The sequence below is a fragment of the Penicillium taxi genome (genome assembly GCF_028828555.1).
Source record: "Penicillium taxi strain IBT 34144 chromosome Unknown utg000004l_segment0_segment0, whole genome shotgun sequence".
Taxonomy (NCBI): Eukaryota; Fungi; Ascomycota; class Eurotiomycetes; order Eurotiales; family Aspergillaceae; genus Penicillium; species Penicillium taxi.
The window spans coordinates 1,838,866-1,852,359 of NW_026643206.1; the positions used below are offsets into that span (position 1 = coordinate 1,838,866).

A 13,494-nucleotide genomic window follows, 5' to 3' on the forward strand; every position below is an offset into this window, starting at 1 on the left:
AAACAAGCATCCTAAAAACTCATTCTACTACCAGTATTCAGCATACTAAACATCTATCTCAAAATTGTATGAACTGTGACTTCAACAACGATCATGGATGGCATTACAGCAGTACAATTTATAGAAGCAACAAGCTCATCAAGATCTTTTGACATCCATGGATATTATTGACTACTCTTGATTGGTTGACTGACTAGAGCCGGGCCAATAATGGTAGAGAGTGGAACCCTACATTTAGCCGGGTTAGATAATCGTCATATCAATTAGTTAACTAACTAGTTAGAGGGGTGGACCTGCCCACTTTATTGCCCATCTGCTTCTACCCTTGTAAGGTATAAATCTGTTCTCCCTCTCTCTCTCTCTCCTTGATTCTTGTTTCCTCTTCTTCCTCTCTACTACATCCATCGATAATATTCTAAAATGTCCAACCAACACACTCAGTAAGCTCTCATACTCCACTATTAGTAGGTTAAAACTAACCAATCGCCTTCAACAGAAAGACCTTTACCCTCAACACTGGTGACAAGATCCCTGCCATCGGCTTGGGTACTTGGCAGTCACAGCCCAATGAGGTGCGTTCGGCTGTCAAGGATGCCCTACTAAAGGGCTACCGACACATCGATACGGCTTTGGCTTACGGCAATGAAGCCGAAGTTGGCGCGGGTATCCGTGACTCTGGCGTTCCCCGTGAGGAAATCTGGCTCACTACAAAGCTGAATAACACCTGGCATCACCGTGTGGCGGAAGGTATTGACTCTTCGCTGAAGGATCTGGGAGTCGACTATGTCGATCTGTACTTGGTCCATTGGCCCTGCGCTACCGACCCCGAGGATACCACCAAGACGGTGCCAGACTGGGATTTCATCAAGACTTGGCAAGAGATGCAGAAGCTGCCTGCTACTGGCAAGGTCCGCAACATTGGTGTCTCTAACTTTGGCATCAAGAACTTGGAGAAGCTGCTCAATGACCCTAGCACCAAGATCATCCCTGCTGTCAACCAGATCGAGCTTCACCCCAACAATCCTTCCCCCAAGCTGGTTGCCTATAACACATCCAAGGGTATCCACTCTACTGGCTACTCCTGCCTCGGTTCTACCAACTCGCCTCTTTACAAGGATCCTACTCTTCTGAAGCTCGCCGAGAAGAAAGGCAAGTCTCCTCAGCAGGTCTTGCTGGTGTGGGGTATCCAGAAGGGCTGGAGTGTCATTCCTAAGTCGGTTAGCAAGTCTCGCATTGATGCCAACTACGAGATTGATGGTTGGAATCTGACCGATGATGAGGTTAACGAGCTGGATAATCTCAAGGATCGCTTCAAGGTTTGCGGTGATGCCTGGCTGCCTAAGGGAGTCAAGGTTTTCTTTGGTGATGATGAGTAAATGGGAAATTTAGATTATTAGACTTGCTTGATCATCCCTAAATGATTTAATGAATAAATTATGATATCTCATCAATATATTTTCAAAGTCTTGTCTAGGTAGTCTAGATAAGTAATATGTACTGTGTATTTTGAAAGTGTCAGGAACATGAGTAGTCGGAGCCCTAGAGGTTAAGATTGTCAGCACTGGAAATTGAAAATCGAAGACTGGTACATCCTATCTACCTAGTTTGATCGGTAGAAGGTGGAGTTCTATATTCAGTGCGGCCGCACTTGTTGATTTAAATGCTCTGCTGATATGGATTGCCGCTCTTCGTTGGATTTTGGTAAATTCATTGGTGGTCAGAGCCGTGCTCTGTCCCATGTATTGCACACTTGACCATGGACTCTTGGGTACTGGCCGCCTGCTCATTGATGGTGAGGTGGTGGTGGACAACATTAAGAACCAGAAGCAGGGCTCTGCCTTCTTCCGCCGTGGAGCAGGCAAAGACAGCCGAGCAGGCTGTCATCTTCGCAGGCTTAATCAGCGAATGGGAAACCGAAGGTTACGATCTTGACCACATGGATCTGCCTCGGGCAGTGACGAACTCATCACACGTGTATTGACCGCGAACCCAAACATCGCTGTGGTGATCCAGTCTGACACACCCGTTACAATGCCCTTGGTAAAAGATGCGCGCGCCGTGGTACAGGCCTGCTTCGGCGGTGACGAGTGTAGCAACAGTATCGCAGATGTGCTCTGCGGCGACGTGAACCCTCCGCAAAATTGCTAGTCACATTCCCCCATCGTCTGTAAGATAATCCCTCTAACGTGAACTTCCGCTCCGAGCGTGGCCGTGTGTTATATGGCGAAGATATATCTATGGGGCTACCGCTACTTTGAGAAGACCGATCTTGCTCCTGCCTTCCCCTTCGGTCACGGTCTATCTTACACTAGCTTCGCCCGGTCAGATCTAAATATCAAGACCGTTCCCGAGGGGGCCAAGCTCTCTGAGTCCGGAGAGTCCGTCACCGCTGCTGTCACCGTTACAAACACCGGTTCCATCGCAGGTGCTGAAATCGTACAGCTTTAGATCGTTCCTCCGAAGACTGACGTCAACCGTCCCGCTCGTGAAGTCAAGGCTTTCAAGGTCTTCCTCCAGCCCGGTGAATCTCAAACCGTAAAACTCACTGTCGAGAAGAAGCTTGCGAGGAGCTGGTGGGACGAGCAACGCGGGCCATAGATCTCTAAGAAGGGTGAATACGAAGTCCTGATCACCGGTACTGGTGACCAGGAGCTCCGGGGTAAATTTGAGGTCGGCAGGACCCGATTTTGGCTTGGCCTATAGATACTACGACTGATGATACAGATGATATAGCACGTACATTTACTACCTAAATTCGTATGTTTTGGCCAGTCACCGTCCCTTCAGTATCAATTCTTCGGCCGTGTTCGGCCAACACCGCTTACGGAGTTGATGGTTTTAGTACTATTGTCGGCTCGGATGAGCTTATTTGCCATGATGCAACGTTATCCTAGATTGGCTCGAAGTTTAGTGCAACCTCATCGCTGTAGATTGATATCGGTGATGAGCATCTATCCCAATTTCATACATGCTCGCATCATTATAAACATGTCACACAAATTGAGGGAACGTGAAGGCCCACGATATCTCTATACGCGATCTATGTAGCATTAACGGCATGATTTGGTAAAACCGACTTGACTAATACCCTTCCCGAGTAAGACAACGTTGGAAATTCACACAGGGCTAGTTGATAACCATTGGGCTATAAAAGGTGCCGATAACTCCCTCCTTCATCATTTTCATACCTCCGATTGGAACAAACTCTTGTTTTCACTTTCTTATCTCATCATCTCCGACGGGAGATTATCTCCATCCATCATGCAATCCAGCAGTACCAAGTCACAGATGATTGGTCATGAAGAGGATGCGCCGTCTCTAGTGCCATATGTCCATGCGCCAGAGACAAAGCAGCAACGTCCGTGTTCTAAACCCATAAGACTGTGTGCATTGAAATATTGACGTACTATAGTAACCTATGCCGACCTGGTTACCATCGATCTTGGGGAGTTTGATCGTCCAGGCGGAAAGCAAATATTGGCAGCGCAGCTGAAGAATGCGTTGACCGAAATAGGTAGGCTTCTTCATTGCTTCCTTTTTGCCATTGAAACAGCTGGATATATGCTAAAATGGCGGCAGGGTTTTTCTACATCACCAATTTTGGCCTTACTGAAGAAGAAGTAAATCGACAATTTGCAATCGCCCGAGACTTCTATACACTTCCTTACTCCGAAAAAATCAAATACCGCGGGCCTATGGAGCAAGACGGTAATATCCCATACTGATTCTCTAAACGAAATTATCTAACAGTATGATAGGCATATACAATGGCTATCGGCCCGCTGGAGCTACAGAAGTCAAGCCCGGCCTCAGGGACAATATTGAGCATTACAACATCCTAAAATTCTTACCACAATTTGAGCAATCGCACCCGGAAGTCCTTTGCCGCCACTGGAACGAGATTGGCCAGTTCCATCGCCACGTCCACGAGCATATCACGTACAAACTCCTGCGGCTTATCGCCATTGCCTTGGAGATTCCCGAATTCTATCTCGTGGATGGCCATCGTTACGAATCCAACTGTGACAGTCACATCCGCTACATGATGACGCGAGCACGATCACCCGCAGAGAACCAAAAGTTCAAGAATATCTATCTCCGTGGCCACACCGACAGAGGGACTTTAAGTTTTGTCTTCCACCAGCCTGTTGCGGGGCTGCAGGTTAAAAGAAACAAGGTATCGGACTGGGAATACGTGAAAATTCGGCCTGGAACGGCAGTTGTGAATAGTGCTGACCTGATTGAGATTGTCACTAACGGGTATCTCAAGAGTGGTCTCCATCGCGTAGTAGCTCCTCCTGAGGACCAGTCATCCGGAGACCGGCTGGGGGTTTTATACTTTGTACGGCCGAGTGACCGGTTGGGGTTGCGGGTCATTGATAGCCCGTTGCTGCGGCGGTTAGGATATTATCGAGAGAGTACAACTCATGGAGTTTCAGCGTTGATGTGGACTAGGGAGCAGGTTAGAAAGGCTTTTGCCTCTGATCCAAAAGCTACCACGCAGATGGGGGGCTTTACGGCCATTAGTTTTCACGAATGAGGGCCATGTGTGATTGGCAAAGTGTATCATATGTGACTATCATCGGGTACAATTAAATTGTGACAGTTTTCCCTTAAGGTTGCTATGAAATTCCAATATCGAATATAAAATTCAATATACATATCTATATCGACGCATGTATTCTATTACGGGCTTACGGGATGATACAGCACATTGAACGAGATCCACAACGGGTACTCTCACTGAGAGATCAGATGGCGAATTACCTATTAGATGCAAGAGGGGGCAAATAGAGGGGTAATACTAGGCTTCAAGAAATTGGTAGACCTTGATTTATCCAAACAAACGGTTGCTAGAATGCAGTCAGTGCATTCCACGGGATAGGTTGTAGATGAGCTGGCGTTTGATTCGTTAGACATTTTGAGGACAATAATTATCGCGGATCGACTCATATTACCGTGGTAGTTATTCTGAGTCGGAGCCCACTGACCAGCATTCGTGATGTGCTCCCACCTGATCGCCCCAACCACAGTATACAGATTCAGCCCTTCATCGAACTAGTACCTGTCTTTATGACGGACTCGAGGATTTATTCTCCCCTCAAGGGACCAGACCACTCAGTGATCCGAGTGGGAAGAAAGCAGAATAGATGACAAGCTTATAGAAGACGTAGCTCTGACTCCTTGATCCTAAGGAAGAAGATATTGAACGTATCAGACCAGAAATATTTTAATGTAAAGGGTGAGGTAAGATTCCATAAATGTTTACAGTTTTTATAATCTAATCTGAGGAGATTGATAGTAAATATTATCCCATCATATAAAAAAGTCTCTGTATTCACATAACGGTGGAGGGAAACCTAACTGAATAGCTATAATTGTGGCTCCTATTCATTAACTTCAGCTATTGATGCTTAATACTCACTCGCATTGAATTTTGAGTGCGATTTAGATTATCAACCTGGCCATTAAAGGCGTTGGGCCGGTTATTGATATTAACCATAAGAATACGGTGCTGTTGTGCCCATTGTCATGAAAGTTGGAAATCTAATGAGCTTTAAAATGACTTTGACTGTTGAATATCCCTATTCGCTTGGGCGGGAATTCAATTGCCAGCGACTTGGAAGCACTCAGAGCCTGACTGATGACGAGGGTCGAATGCCAACCCACGAACAAAATAAAGTTATAAATATATTGAATTATTAACGAAGCTCTCTCAGATGTTTCAGTCACCACGTGAATAAACGTCTACATTGAACAGTAGAAAAAGCCCTTATCTATGATAGGCTATCCCCTTGACTGCTGAAATGATCAGAATTAGCGCCTTAGACCTGAGACTATAATTGGCTATTTACCATATATTACTAAGCTATCTTATAATAAAGAACACGCATAATGGTATTATTTACCACATTCTCTTCTAGGCGAGAAAGATGTAAATAAAGATAAACTAAGCCTATTTAGGCTTAGCTTCTTAGTGGTAATAACAAAATGCCGTGTGTATTTCAAGTTTCGCCAAGGCGCTAATTCTGATCATTTCAACAGCCAAGGAATTACTCTGTGGCTTTATGTGGCTAAAGTGGATCATAGTATCCACAATTTATCACTAATGAGAGACTATAAATCTAAACCAATCACGTATATGTGGCTGTGCGGCGCCACTTACTACTTTAGGCCCGCTGATAAGACCATCCCTCCCCCTCAGGCACTCACTTCTTACACCTCCCTTATAGTCTTTATTGATTCCATTCTCTGATAATCAGTATGGCGCCTGCAAATGGGCACCTGCTGCTCCCCAAGATATGGAGAGTAGCCAGGTATGTAACAACCAAAGACGTCGATATCTACTCACCTATGACGCATTAACCATTTATCAGGTTTGCCTATGAGAAGGCTGCAAAGGCCATAAGAGCCAAGTTACCAGAAAACACCCTGCCATATCAAGCTGCGTTGAGATATCAGCCTGCCTATGCCCGTATCAATTGCCAGCCTATTAGTCGGGCTGCTGCCATCCGCCAGGCTCAGAGTCGCCGCTTCTCGACTCTTGGCTTTCAAGCTAAGGCTGCAGCCTACAGGTCTACTCGTGTCGCCTCTAATATCAGTCGCATGACTAGCCGTGCTCCATTCGCTTCGACTCTTCGTCCCAACTTGACCGGTGGCACTCTTGGTCGCACTGCTGGAGGCTACGCTCGCGGCGGGGCTCGATACTTCTCTCATAGCCCTACAGCCCCAGCGGAGGTGATTCACAATGTTTCACAGGGCATCCGCGCTTTCTTACTATCTGGTCAGAAAGTTCGATACGATGGCATTGATCCACGCACCGGCGAGAATCGATACTCCGCCGTCAGTGCGCTACAAGACCAGGCCAGCCGAAAGATGATTTCCATCCCTCGCAATTCTCTTGGATCGCATATCGACTTCCAGTTTTCACCTACCATCACTGCTTTCAGTGCTAGCCAGACCCTGCACTCCGAGGGTCTCGTGGACATGCTATCAGCTGATTTCGCTCGCGCCCTGAAGGAGTTTGCCGTAGTGATGAATGACATCAAACGTCTTCAAACATTAGGTGACCTCCCGATTGAGTTGCTTGACCGCTCCACCATCCGTATTCGATTTCCCGGCTGTGATGCGGATACTGTAGAGCGTCTTTGCGACGACCTTGGTATCCAACGCGGCCGCATCTCACAGGACGAAGATTTCGAACGTCGTGTCGGGGCAGATCTTGCTTTACTGTTCCCATTCGCTCCTAGCGTTCCCTCTACATCTTCATCGGACAATTCTTTGTTCGAGAAAACCTCGCACCAGCCAACATTATCAACCGATGACATTGATTGGCATAACATGCTTACCCCTGAAACCATCAGCTTTAATGACCGCGAGCTCTTCGGCGAGAATCCGTGGGCATCGGTTTCTCAATCCGCTTACTCTAGCATCAATATTAGTGAGCTCGGAGATCGCGTATACTTCCCGGAGACCAGCTCCGGATTACAGGAGAGCTCGACAGAACATGATGGTGATGAAGGCATTTACAGACTCATCGCTGAATGTGATCGTGCTTATGCTCGACATTGATTAACACATGCTAGATGCATCTATAGAGATGTCTACTTTCTATTTCTTCTGCTGTTTTTTGAGATATGCTCCTGTTCGGGACATAGGATAACGTGCTGATACTACTCCACTCTTTTTTTAATTTCCTTACTTTTTTCATTCTTGGTCTGTCTGAATTGATTGTATATTGAATTTCATCATTGAATTGCATCATCTTTTTCTCATAAATGGTTAGTCTACTTCAAAGGAGTAAATCCAAAAGTGGCATTGTCGGTAGAATGACGTCATCCGGACCCTCATACGACTACTTTGCCTCAGTCGGTAGTTAGCTTCCCCCTTCTTAAGTCGCCCCGGATTGCCCCGTAATATCTCCAAGCACTGTAATCAATCTACAGAACATTTAAACATTTGATTCTTGGACTTAGAGCTGCGCAATATCTGCTATAAACCCCATTGTGACCATACCCGCAAACATGTCCCTCCCACGCACAAGAGTACCAGCGCATCTACTCCGCACACTCCAGTATCCATGGAGCATATGCTCGCGTCATACAACAGCAACACGCTCTCTTCAAATGACCCGAAGTCTCAAACAGACCCAATATCAACTTCCAACAGCCCAATTCTCCTCCATTCACACAGGTTTCCAATCACCCATCGCCATAGCTCAGCGACCCTACTCAACAAGTACAGCACCAACAGCCGACAATATAATCACCGAGCTGGAAGACCTGTACGAAATGACTAAAGACGAGTTTGAAATCGCTACCGAAAGCACTGATAATGCTACTATCTACGCTGCCTCGGACCGGGACTCCGCGCGTGATGCCCTGAATGAACTATGTGCCATATACTATTTGTATACTGCGCGCGAAGGTGATCACGATACGGGTATCCTAGCTGGGCCGGATCGGGTGCCTGTTTCTGGCGAGGAGTTACTTCATGGGCCTAGAACTCGCGTTGTTGACCCTGCTTATGACCCTGCGGAAGTTTCGGATTCGGTCAGAGATGAAGTTAGGAAACGTGTTGCGCATCGCATTAGGGAGCTGAGGAACGCAGTGCAGCTTTTGGAAGAGAGGACTAAGGCTGATTGAAGTGTTTCTTTCCATTCCTTTTTGTATTTCTATCTCGGCTTGGGGAGGTTTCATGGTTGTGGTATTGTACGGAGTAATTAGCGAGTGGATGGGCTGTTCCTTCTTGAATTATTCTATCTTATCCTGATACTCTACTGGGTTGTCATTAAATGGATGTAATCACTGTTTCATAAGCAAGACTGATAAATGGTTTCGATTCGGGTATCATCAATAAAAAACTCAAAATATTGCTGCTACAATTTTTGATAATCATCAATCAAGCAGCGCAGCATGATTAGGTCAGAGTAGTCCAGAAACATTGAAGTCTGGACAAACTTGTTAAGAATAAACGATTCTCTTTTCTTCTGTAGATATTAAAGGGAAAAAGACAGGAAAGTAGAGTCGACACCAGGTCAAACCCAATGTCAGTTTAGCATGGCTATGTACACCAGGTCGTATGTGACGCCATGCCATGCCGAGATGGCCATAAGTTGGAAGTGAAGTCGGAAAGTGAGATTTTGAGGAAGTGAGAGATGGATTTATTCGAAAGAGGCGAAGGTGAATGGCTGGTCTGGACTTGGTGAGGGAAGGAAACTAGATGGATCGCCTTTGTGAGTGGTGCGTTGGTGGCGCTTTAACTGGTCTGGCGAGAGGGGATATTAGCATTTGACATATATAATGTAGAATGCGATAAGCATACCAGGTCGAGTAAAGCTCTTGGTGCATCCCGGATAAGCGCATTTGTGTTTTCGTTCGCCATGTGCTATTTTGATGTTAGAAAAGTTTTCATCAAGGGCATGATAGTATTTGAAACATACTGAGTCTGTGGCTGGACATGTTTGAGGACTAGATGATGTCAGTTAGTCAAGTTCTCAAAAGCCCATTGGAACACATACATCGCCTGTCTCGAAATTGCATCCTGGATAAGTGCATTTGAATGGCTTTTCACCAGTATGAGTTCGTGAGTGTGTTTCTGCAAAAGAAATTAGCGGTGGGACGTGACCAGCTGAGGCAATGGACATACTCAGTTCACTACTGTCTGTAAATGTTTTCCCACAAATTTTGCATTGGAAGGGCTTATCGCCACGATGGCTGCGTTCGTGGCGATCCAAGGTTGCCTGCCGTGCGAAGGTTTTTCTGCACACAGAGCACTTGAAATTCTTGTCTAATTAAAAGTTAGTAATGCAGAAAAGAGAAGTTTAGATAAAGCTTACAGTTGCTGTGGGTTAAATAATGACCCTGAAGTTTGGATTTTTGTGAGAATGGCTCGTCAGGGCGGTGGCATCCTTCCCAGCAGCAATAGTATCCATTGCCCCTGGCCCCATCAACAGTGTGCATGTGGCTGGAGGCTAGGTGCTCCTGTAGAGCACCAGAGTCTGTGAATGTGGCACCACAGGGAGTTTTGACTCCATGGATTTGGGATGTCCACCTACATATACGAAAATCGGAGTCTTCGGCCGAAAGGTCAGGTGTGGTCAAGATGGAAGAGCCATCTCCTTCTAGAGGGGGTGGGGTCTCTCTAGGGCTTGATTGAAGACGTGAGCTGAGACTTGGCCGAGACTGGCGTGGATAGGGGGAATAAGAATGCGGGTGCATGTGGTGGTGGTCATGGCATCGATGCTGGGTGCGATGGGGACCTCGGGCGATTTGAAGGTTCAGGTCATTAGGGACTTTGAATTGGTCGTGGACATGATGGTGTTCTGGGTGGAAGAACATAGCATTGACTGAAATATCTTCTTTTGGGCTTTCGAGTTGATTTTGATGGGGGTTTTGCTCGAGAATATGGTTTTCGTCACCAATATTATATTCTGGGCACATTCCAAGCATTTGAAAGACCTCCTCTGGATTGACCTCGGTCTGTATTGGGAATTGTTGCTGGGTGAACATGTCGTGTAAGTCCCTCTGAAAGTCATGGCATTCAAAATGATAAGACACATTTTGATCACACTGAATCGCATGGCTCTGATACGAGGACAGAAATTCTTGATGATAGCATGGGTCAATGGCACTCGGTAGAGTACGGTCTATGACTTCTTTGCTGAGCTCGCCGATAGTTTGAGCACCAATCGTGGAGGGCGGCAGTATATCCGACGTATTCAATGACAGCGAATTTTTGAGACCAAAGAAAGTATCAAAATCACAAGCTTGCTCCTTGGTGTCGCAACAATGGTCCTCGTAGCACAGAGGCTCTACACTCTCGCAGTTTATCTCGTCGCAATGCGCAGCGGAGCAGACGCTCGAGGCGTCACAATCAACAAGACCGTCGCATAATGACCCACAGTCTGCCTCACAATCGGCCTCACAATCGGCCTCACAATCTTCTGAGCAGTCATCCACTTCACAGCAAGCCGCATCAGCTTTGCATCTGGCAAGCGCTGAATGCTGCGCTTCGTCCACACAGTTCCATTGAAACTTGGATGGATCGCCTGAGTCTATCGTCTCTTTGCCATCAATGCTTAGTCCATCCCAGCTACACTCAAGGCAGAAATTACCCTGTGCCTGAAAAGACATTGTTGGTGGGGTTTAGTCGGGGACCAAAAGATGAAATAGAATAAATACAGTACAAAAGATGCGACAGGGTTGAATTTGACTCAGAAAGCCAGGTACACCCCGGGATATTAGAGATGACAAGGTAAGAGCAGCTAGAGTACCGAGGATGGATGTACGACCATAAGTGGGATAGTCGTATCCATGTACGATGTTTCGGCCACAAGATGCCACTCTGGAAGGTCACGACAGGGGTGCCAAGAAGAGTCTGCAGGATGTGCAGGATACTTTCCACCGCGCTGGTAAAGAATTCACCTCCAAAGTAGGGTAAATCAAGTCTCACAGTAGTATCATGCAACAAAATTGGTGGTGAATGCGTGTTACGTCGACTTGGAGATCCACGGCGAACCGGAGAATTGGCGAATGGCTGTTGTGTGGCACACTGTGCGAAAAGGGACCTTTGAGGACCACAAAGGAATATTTTCAGAGTAGACAAATAACCGAGATCGACGTTGCCGGGGGTGAAGTGGAGGTGTGTAGGCTATTGCCCGCTCCAGATTATTCTGAGGACCTTTGGGACGCGGATGAAGGTTGAGGACCTTGGGGGTGAATCGTCATAGTGAGGATGGAAAATAAGGATGAGTAGCGGTTTATCGCGAGTTTCGCAATCTTTGATAAATCGAGACTTGATCAAAATTGAGGAATTAACATAGATCGCACTTTCTTCCCCAGCATTCCTAAAGATTTGGTTCTAGAGACATTCCAACATTCCAACCTTCATTTTCACTGCTGATGACTAACCAGACAGCGGCCCTCGGCCCCTCATCTGACCCTAAGCCCTATACGATTGTTTAGACATTGAGAAATATTGTCCCTCGCATTTATAAATTTCATTATTTCGCCAGTTCATTTAGTCAATTTCAGTATCCACGAATCTTTCACCTTAGCCCATCTCAAAGCCAACTGCGTAGTCGGTAGTTAACTAAACTCAATGCTGATATAATACCCCACGTGCAGATCCGCCTATCGTTATCGCGTAATCAACACTTGGAGATGCGATTATGACCTCTAGGTATCCTTGACTTTCTTCGACCTCTCAACCTCCAGAAAAATCACCCTTAATATTTATGCTACCACAGACTCCTACCAAGCACTATTCCCACCTCCAACTCCCAACCGAGCCACTGCTCTATCTTTATTAACATGGGCAACATCTGCTCCCGCTCGTCCAACGAGCCCGAAGCATTCGCCAGTCCAGGACATGTAGTCGGCGCACCGACCCAGTCCAAACCAGCCCCACGCGCTACAATCCCCGCAAGCAAAAGTTGGAAATCTACACCGGGGCGCACATTAGGCGAAACCTCACTGGGTGGGACGCAAGGGGGAGCCGGAATAGATGAGGCGCGGTCTAATGCCGCCATTGCGGCACAGGTAGATCTCTTGTTTCAAGACCCTCAGCAGAATACCACTCACTGATACCATCACCTACAGAAACGGGCCGAAGCTGCCTCATCGGCTAGTAGGGGAAAGCTTGGGTCTAAGCTAGCTGCCCAGAAGGCTAAGACTCCTGCACAAACTTTGAATGAGGCAAGCCAGACTGAGCGGGCTGCTCGAGATGCCGATGACCAGGCAGTCGCGCGACAATGGGAGTAATGGTTGATGCCCATTTGCGCATTAGTGGAGACTGGAAATATACCTTAACGAGAAGTTTTTGTTCCTGATAGCGTTGATGTACATCGGCACAATTTGATTAATTGAGGGTTATAATTGGCACACTAACTCAACTTTCACGTTTTCTCTCTCTCTCTCTCTCTCTCTCTCTCTCTCTCTCTCTCTCTCTCTCTCTCATATACTGAGGACATACAGCGGCAAGTCATGATGTGATTGTAACATTTAAATAGATCAGGTCCGTGTCACATGCGGTCAATTGGACCTTAAAACTTCGATATTTGGTATAGTACAAGGTTTTATATGTAACAAGTACAAATCTGCAATAACTTCTCGGTCTCGTAAGATCTTCTCGATGTACTCTGCTCTTCCCAAGGTGACAATATCCTGAATTTCCAGAGCGTAAGGGTTGTCGTCCTGAACGAATTGAACTATTTGATGAATAGTTTAACTGATGCCACCAGTCTCTATTGCTTAAACAGCATAATTGTTAGACATGCAATTGGTGCCTTGAAAGGATAAAAGAAAGTTTCTGAAGTATTAGCGGGGTCATATTTACCGTCAATATGCTTCCCCGCATTACGCTAACCTAATTCAGGTAAGGCTAGCCGTGTTATCTTTTATTGGGGTTCCAAGATTCGATCATCTCCTGACTCACCAAGTAGATCGAGTGAGCAAAAAGCGGCAAGAGCTGAGCCCTAAAACGGAAAAGAGA

General features: G+C 46.4%; 9 protein-coding genes across 9 annotated transcripts; 8 read left to right on the plus strand and 1 right to left on the minus strand.

Moving 5' to 3' along the window:
- Positions 1 to 420: 420 nt before the first annotated feature.
- Positions 421 to 1,376, plus strand: gcy1 (putative glycerol dehydrogenase Gcy1; the record flags this gene model as incomplete). Its single annotated transcript, XM_057208259.1, has 2 exons — positions 421 to 440; positions 497 to 1,376. The coding sequence occupies 2 exons, from the start codon at positions 421 to 423 to the stop codon at positions 1,374 to 1,376; spliced, it is 900 nt and encodes a 299-aa protein (XP_057062033.1).
- Positions 1,377 to 1,756: 380 nt separating this feature from the next.
- On the plus strand, positions 1,757 to 2,148 carry N7495_005609 (glycoside hydrolase family 3 protein; the record flags this gene model as incomplete). Its single annotated transcript, XM_057208260.1, has 2 exons — positions 1,757 to 1,972; positions 2,014 to 2,148. 2 exons carry the CDS (start codon positions 1,757 to 1,759, stop codon positions 2,146 to 2,148), a joined length of 351 nt encoding a protein of 116 aa, XP_057062034.1.
- Positions 2,149 to 2,220: 72 nt separating this feature from the next.
- N7495_005610 (beta-glucosidase I) lies at positions 2,221 to 2,598 on the plus strand (the record flags this gene model as incomplete). Its single annotated transcript, XM_057208261.1, is given in 2 exon segments — positions 2,221 to 2,436; positions 2,449 to 2,598. 2 exon segments carry the CDS (start codon positions 2,221 to 2,223, stop codon positions 2,596 to 2,598), a joined length of 366 nt encoding a protein of 121 aa, XP_057062035.1.
- A 690-nt stretch (positions 2,599 to 3,288) lies between these two features.
- Positions 3,289 to 4,540, plus strand: N7495_005611 (uncharacterized protein; the record flags this gene model as incomplete). The annotated part of the gene is made up of 4 exons (XM_057208262.1): positions 3,289 to 3,358; positions 3,413 to 3,514; positions 3,580 to 3,708; positions 3,759 to 4,540. 4 exons carry the CDS (start codon positions 3,289 to 3,291, stop codon positions 4,538 to 4,540), a joined length of 1,083 nt encoding a protein of 360 aa, XP_057062036.1.
- Positions 4,541 to 6,264: 1,724 nt separating this feature from the next.
- On the plus strand, positions 6,265 to 7,572 carry N7495_005612 (uncharacterized protein; the record flags this gene model as incomplete). Its single annotated transcript, XM_057208263.1, has 2 exons — positions 6,265 to 6,317; positions 6,378 to 7,572. 2 exons carry the CDS (start codon positions 6,265 to 6,267, stop codon positions 7,570 to 7,572), a joined length of 1,248 nt encoding a protein of 415 aa, XP_057062037.1.
- Positions 7,573 to 8,126: 554 nt separating this feature from the next.
- N7495_005613 (uncharacterized protein) lies at positions 8,127 to 8,645 on the plus strand (the record flags this gene model as incomplete). The annotated part of the gene is made up of 1 exon (XM_057208264.1): positions 8,127 to 8,645. The coding sequence occupies one exon, from the start codon at positions 8,127 to 8,129 to the stop codon at positions 8,643 to 8,645; it is 519 nt and encodes a 172-aa protein (XP_057062038.1).
- A 518-nt stretch (positions 8,646 to 9,163) lies between these two features.
- On the minus strand, positions 9,164 to 11,135 carry N7495_005614 (C2H2-type zinc finger protein; the record flags this gene model as incomplete). Its single annotated transcript, XM_057208265.1, has 6 exons — positions 9,164 to 9,267; positions 9,325 to 9,387; positions 9,443 to 9,470; positions 9,521 to 9,597; positions 9,649 to 9,789; positions 9,839 to 11,135. 6 exons carry the CDS (start codon positions 11,133 to 11,135, stop codon positions 9,164 to 9,166), a joined length of 1,710 nt encoding a protein of 569 aa, XP_057062039.1.
- Positions 11,136 to 11,322: 187 nt separating this feature from the next.
- N7495_005615 (uncharacterized protein) lies at positions 11,323 to 11,603 on the plus strand (the record flags this gene model as incomplete). Its single annotated transcript, XM_057208266.1, has 2 exons — positions 11,323 to 11,433; positions 11,460 to 11,603. The coding sequence occupies 2 exons, from the start codon at positions 11,323 to 11,325 to the stop codon at positions 11,601 to 11,603; spliced, it is 255 nt and encodes an 84-aa protein (XP_057062040.1).
- A 711-nt stretch (positions 11,604 to 12,314) lies between these two features.
- On the plus strand, positions 12,315 to 12,764 carry N7495_005616 (uncharacterized protein; the record flags this gene model as incomplete). Its single annotated transcript, XM_057208267.1, has 2 exons — positions 12,315 to 12,542; positions 12,603 to 12,764. The coding sequence occupies 2 exons, from the start codon at positions 12,315 to 12,317 to the stop codon at positions 12,762 to 12,764; spliced, it is 390 nt and encodes a 129-aa protein (XP_057062041.1).
- Between the last annotated feature and the right edge of the window lie 730 nt (positions 12,765 to 13,494).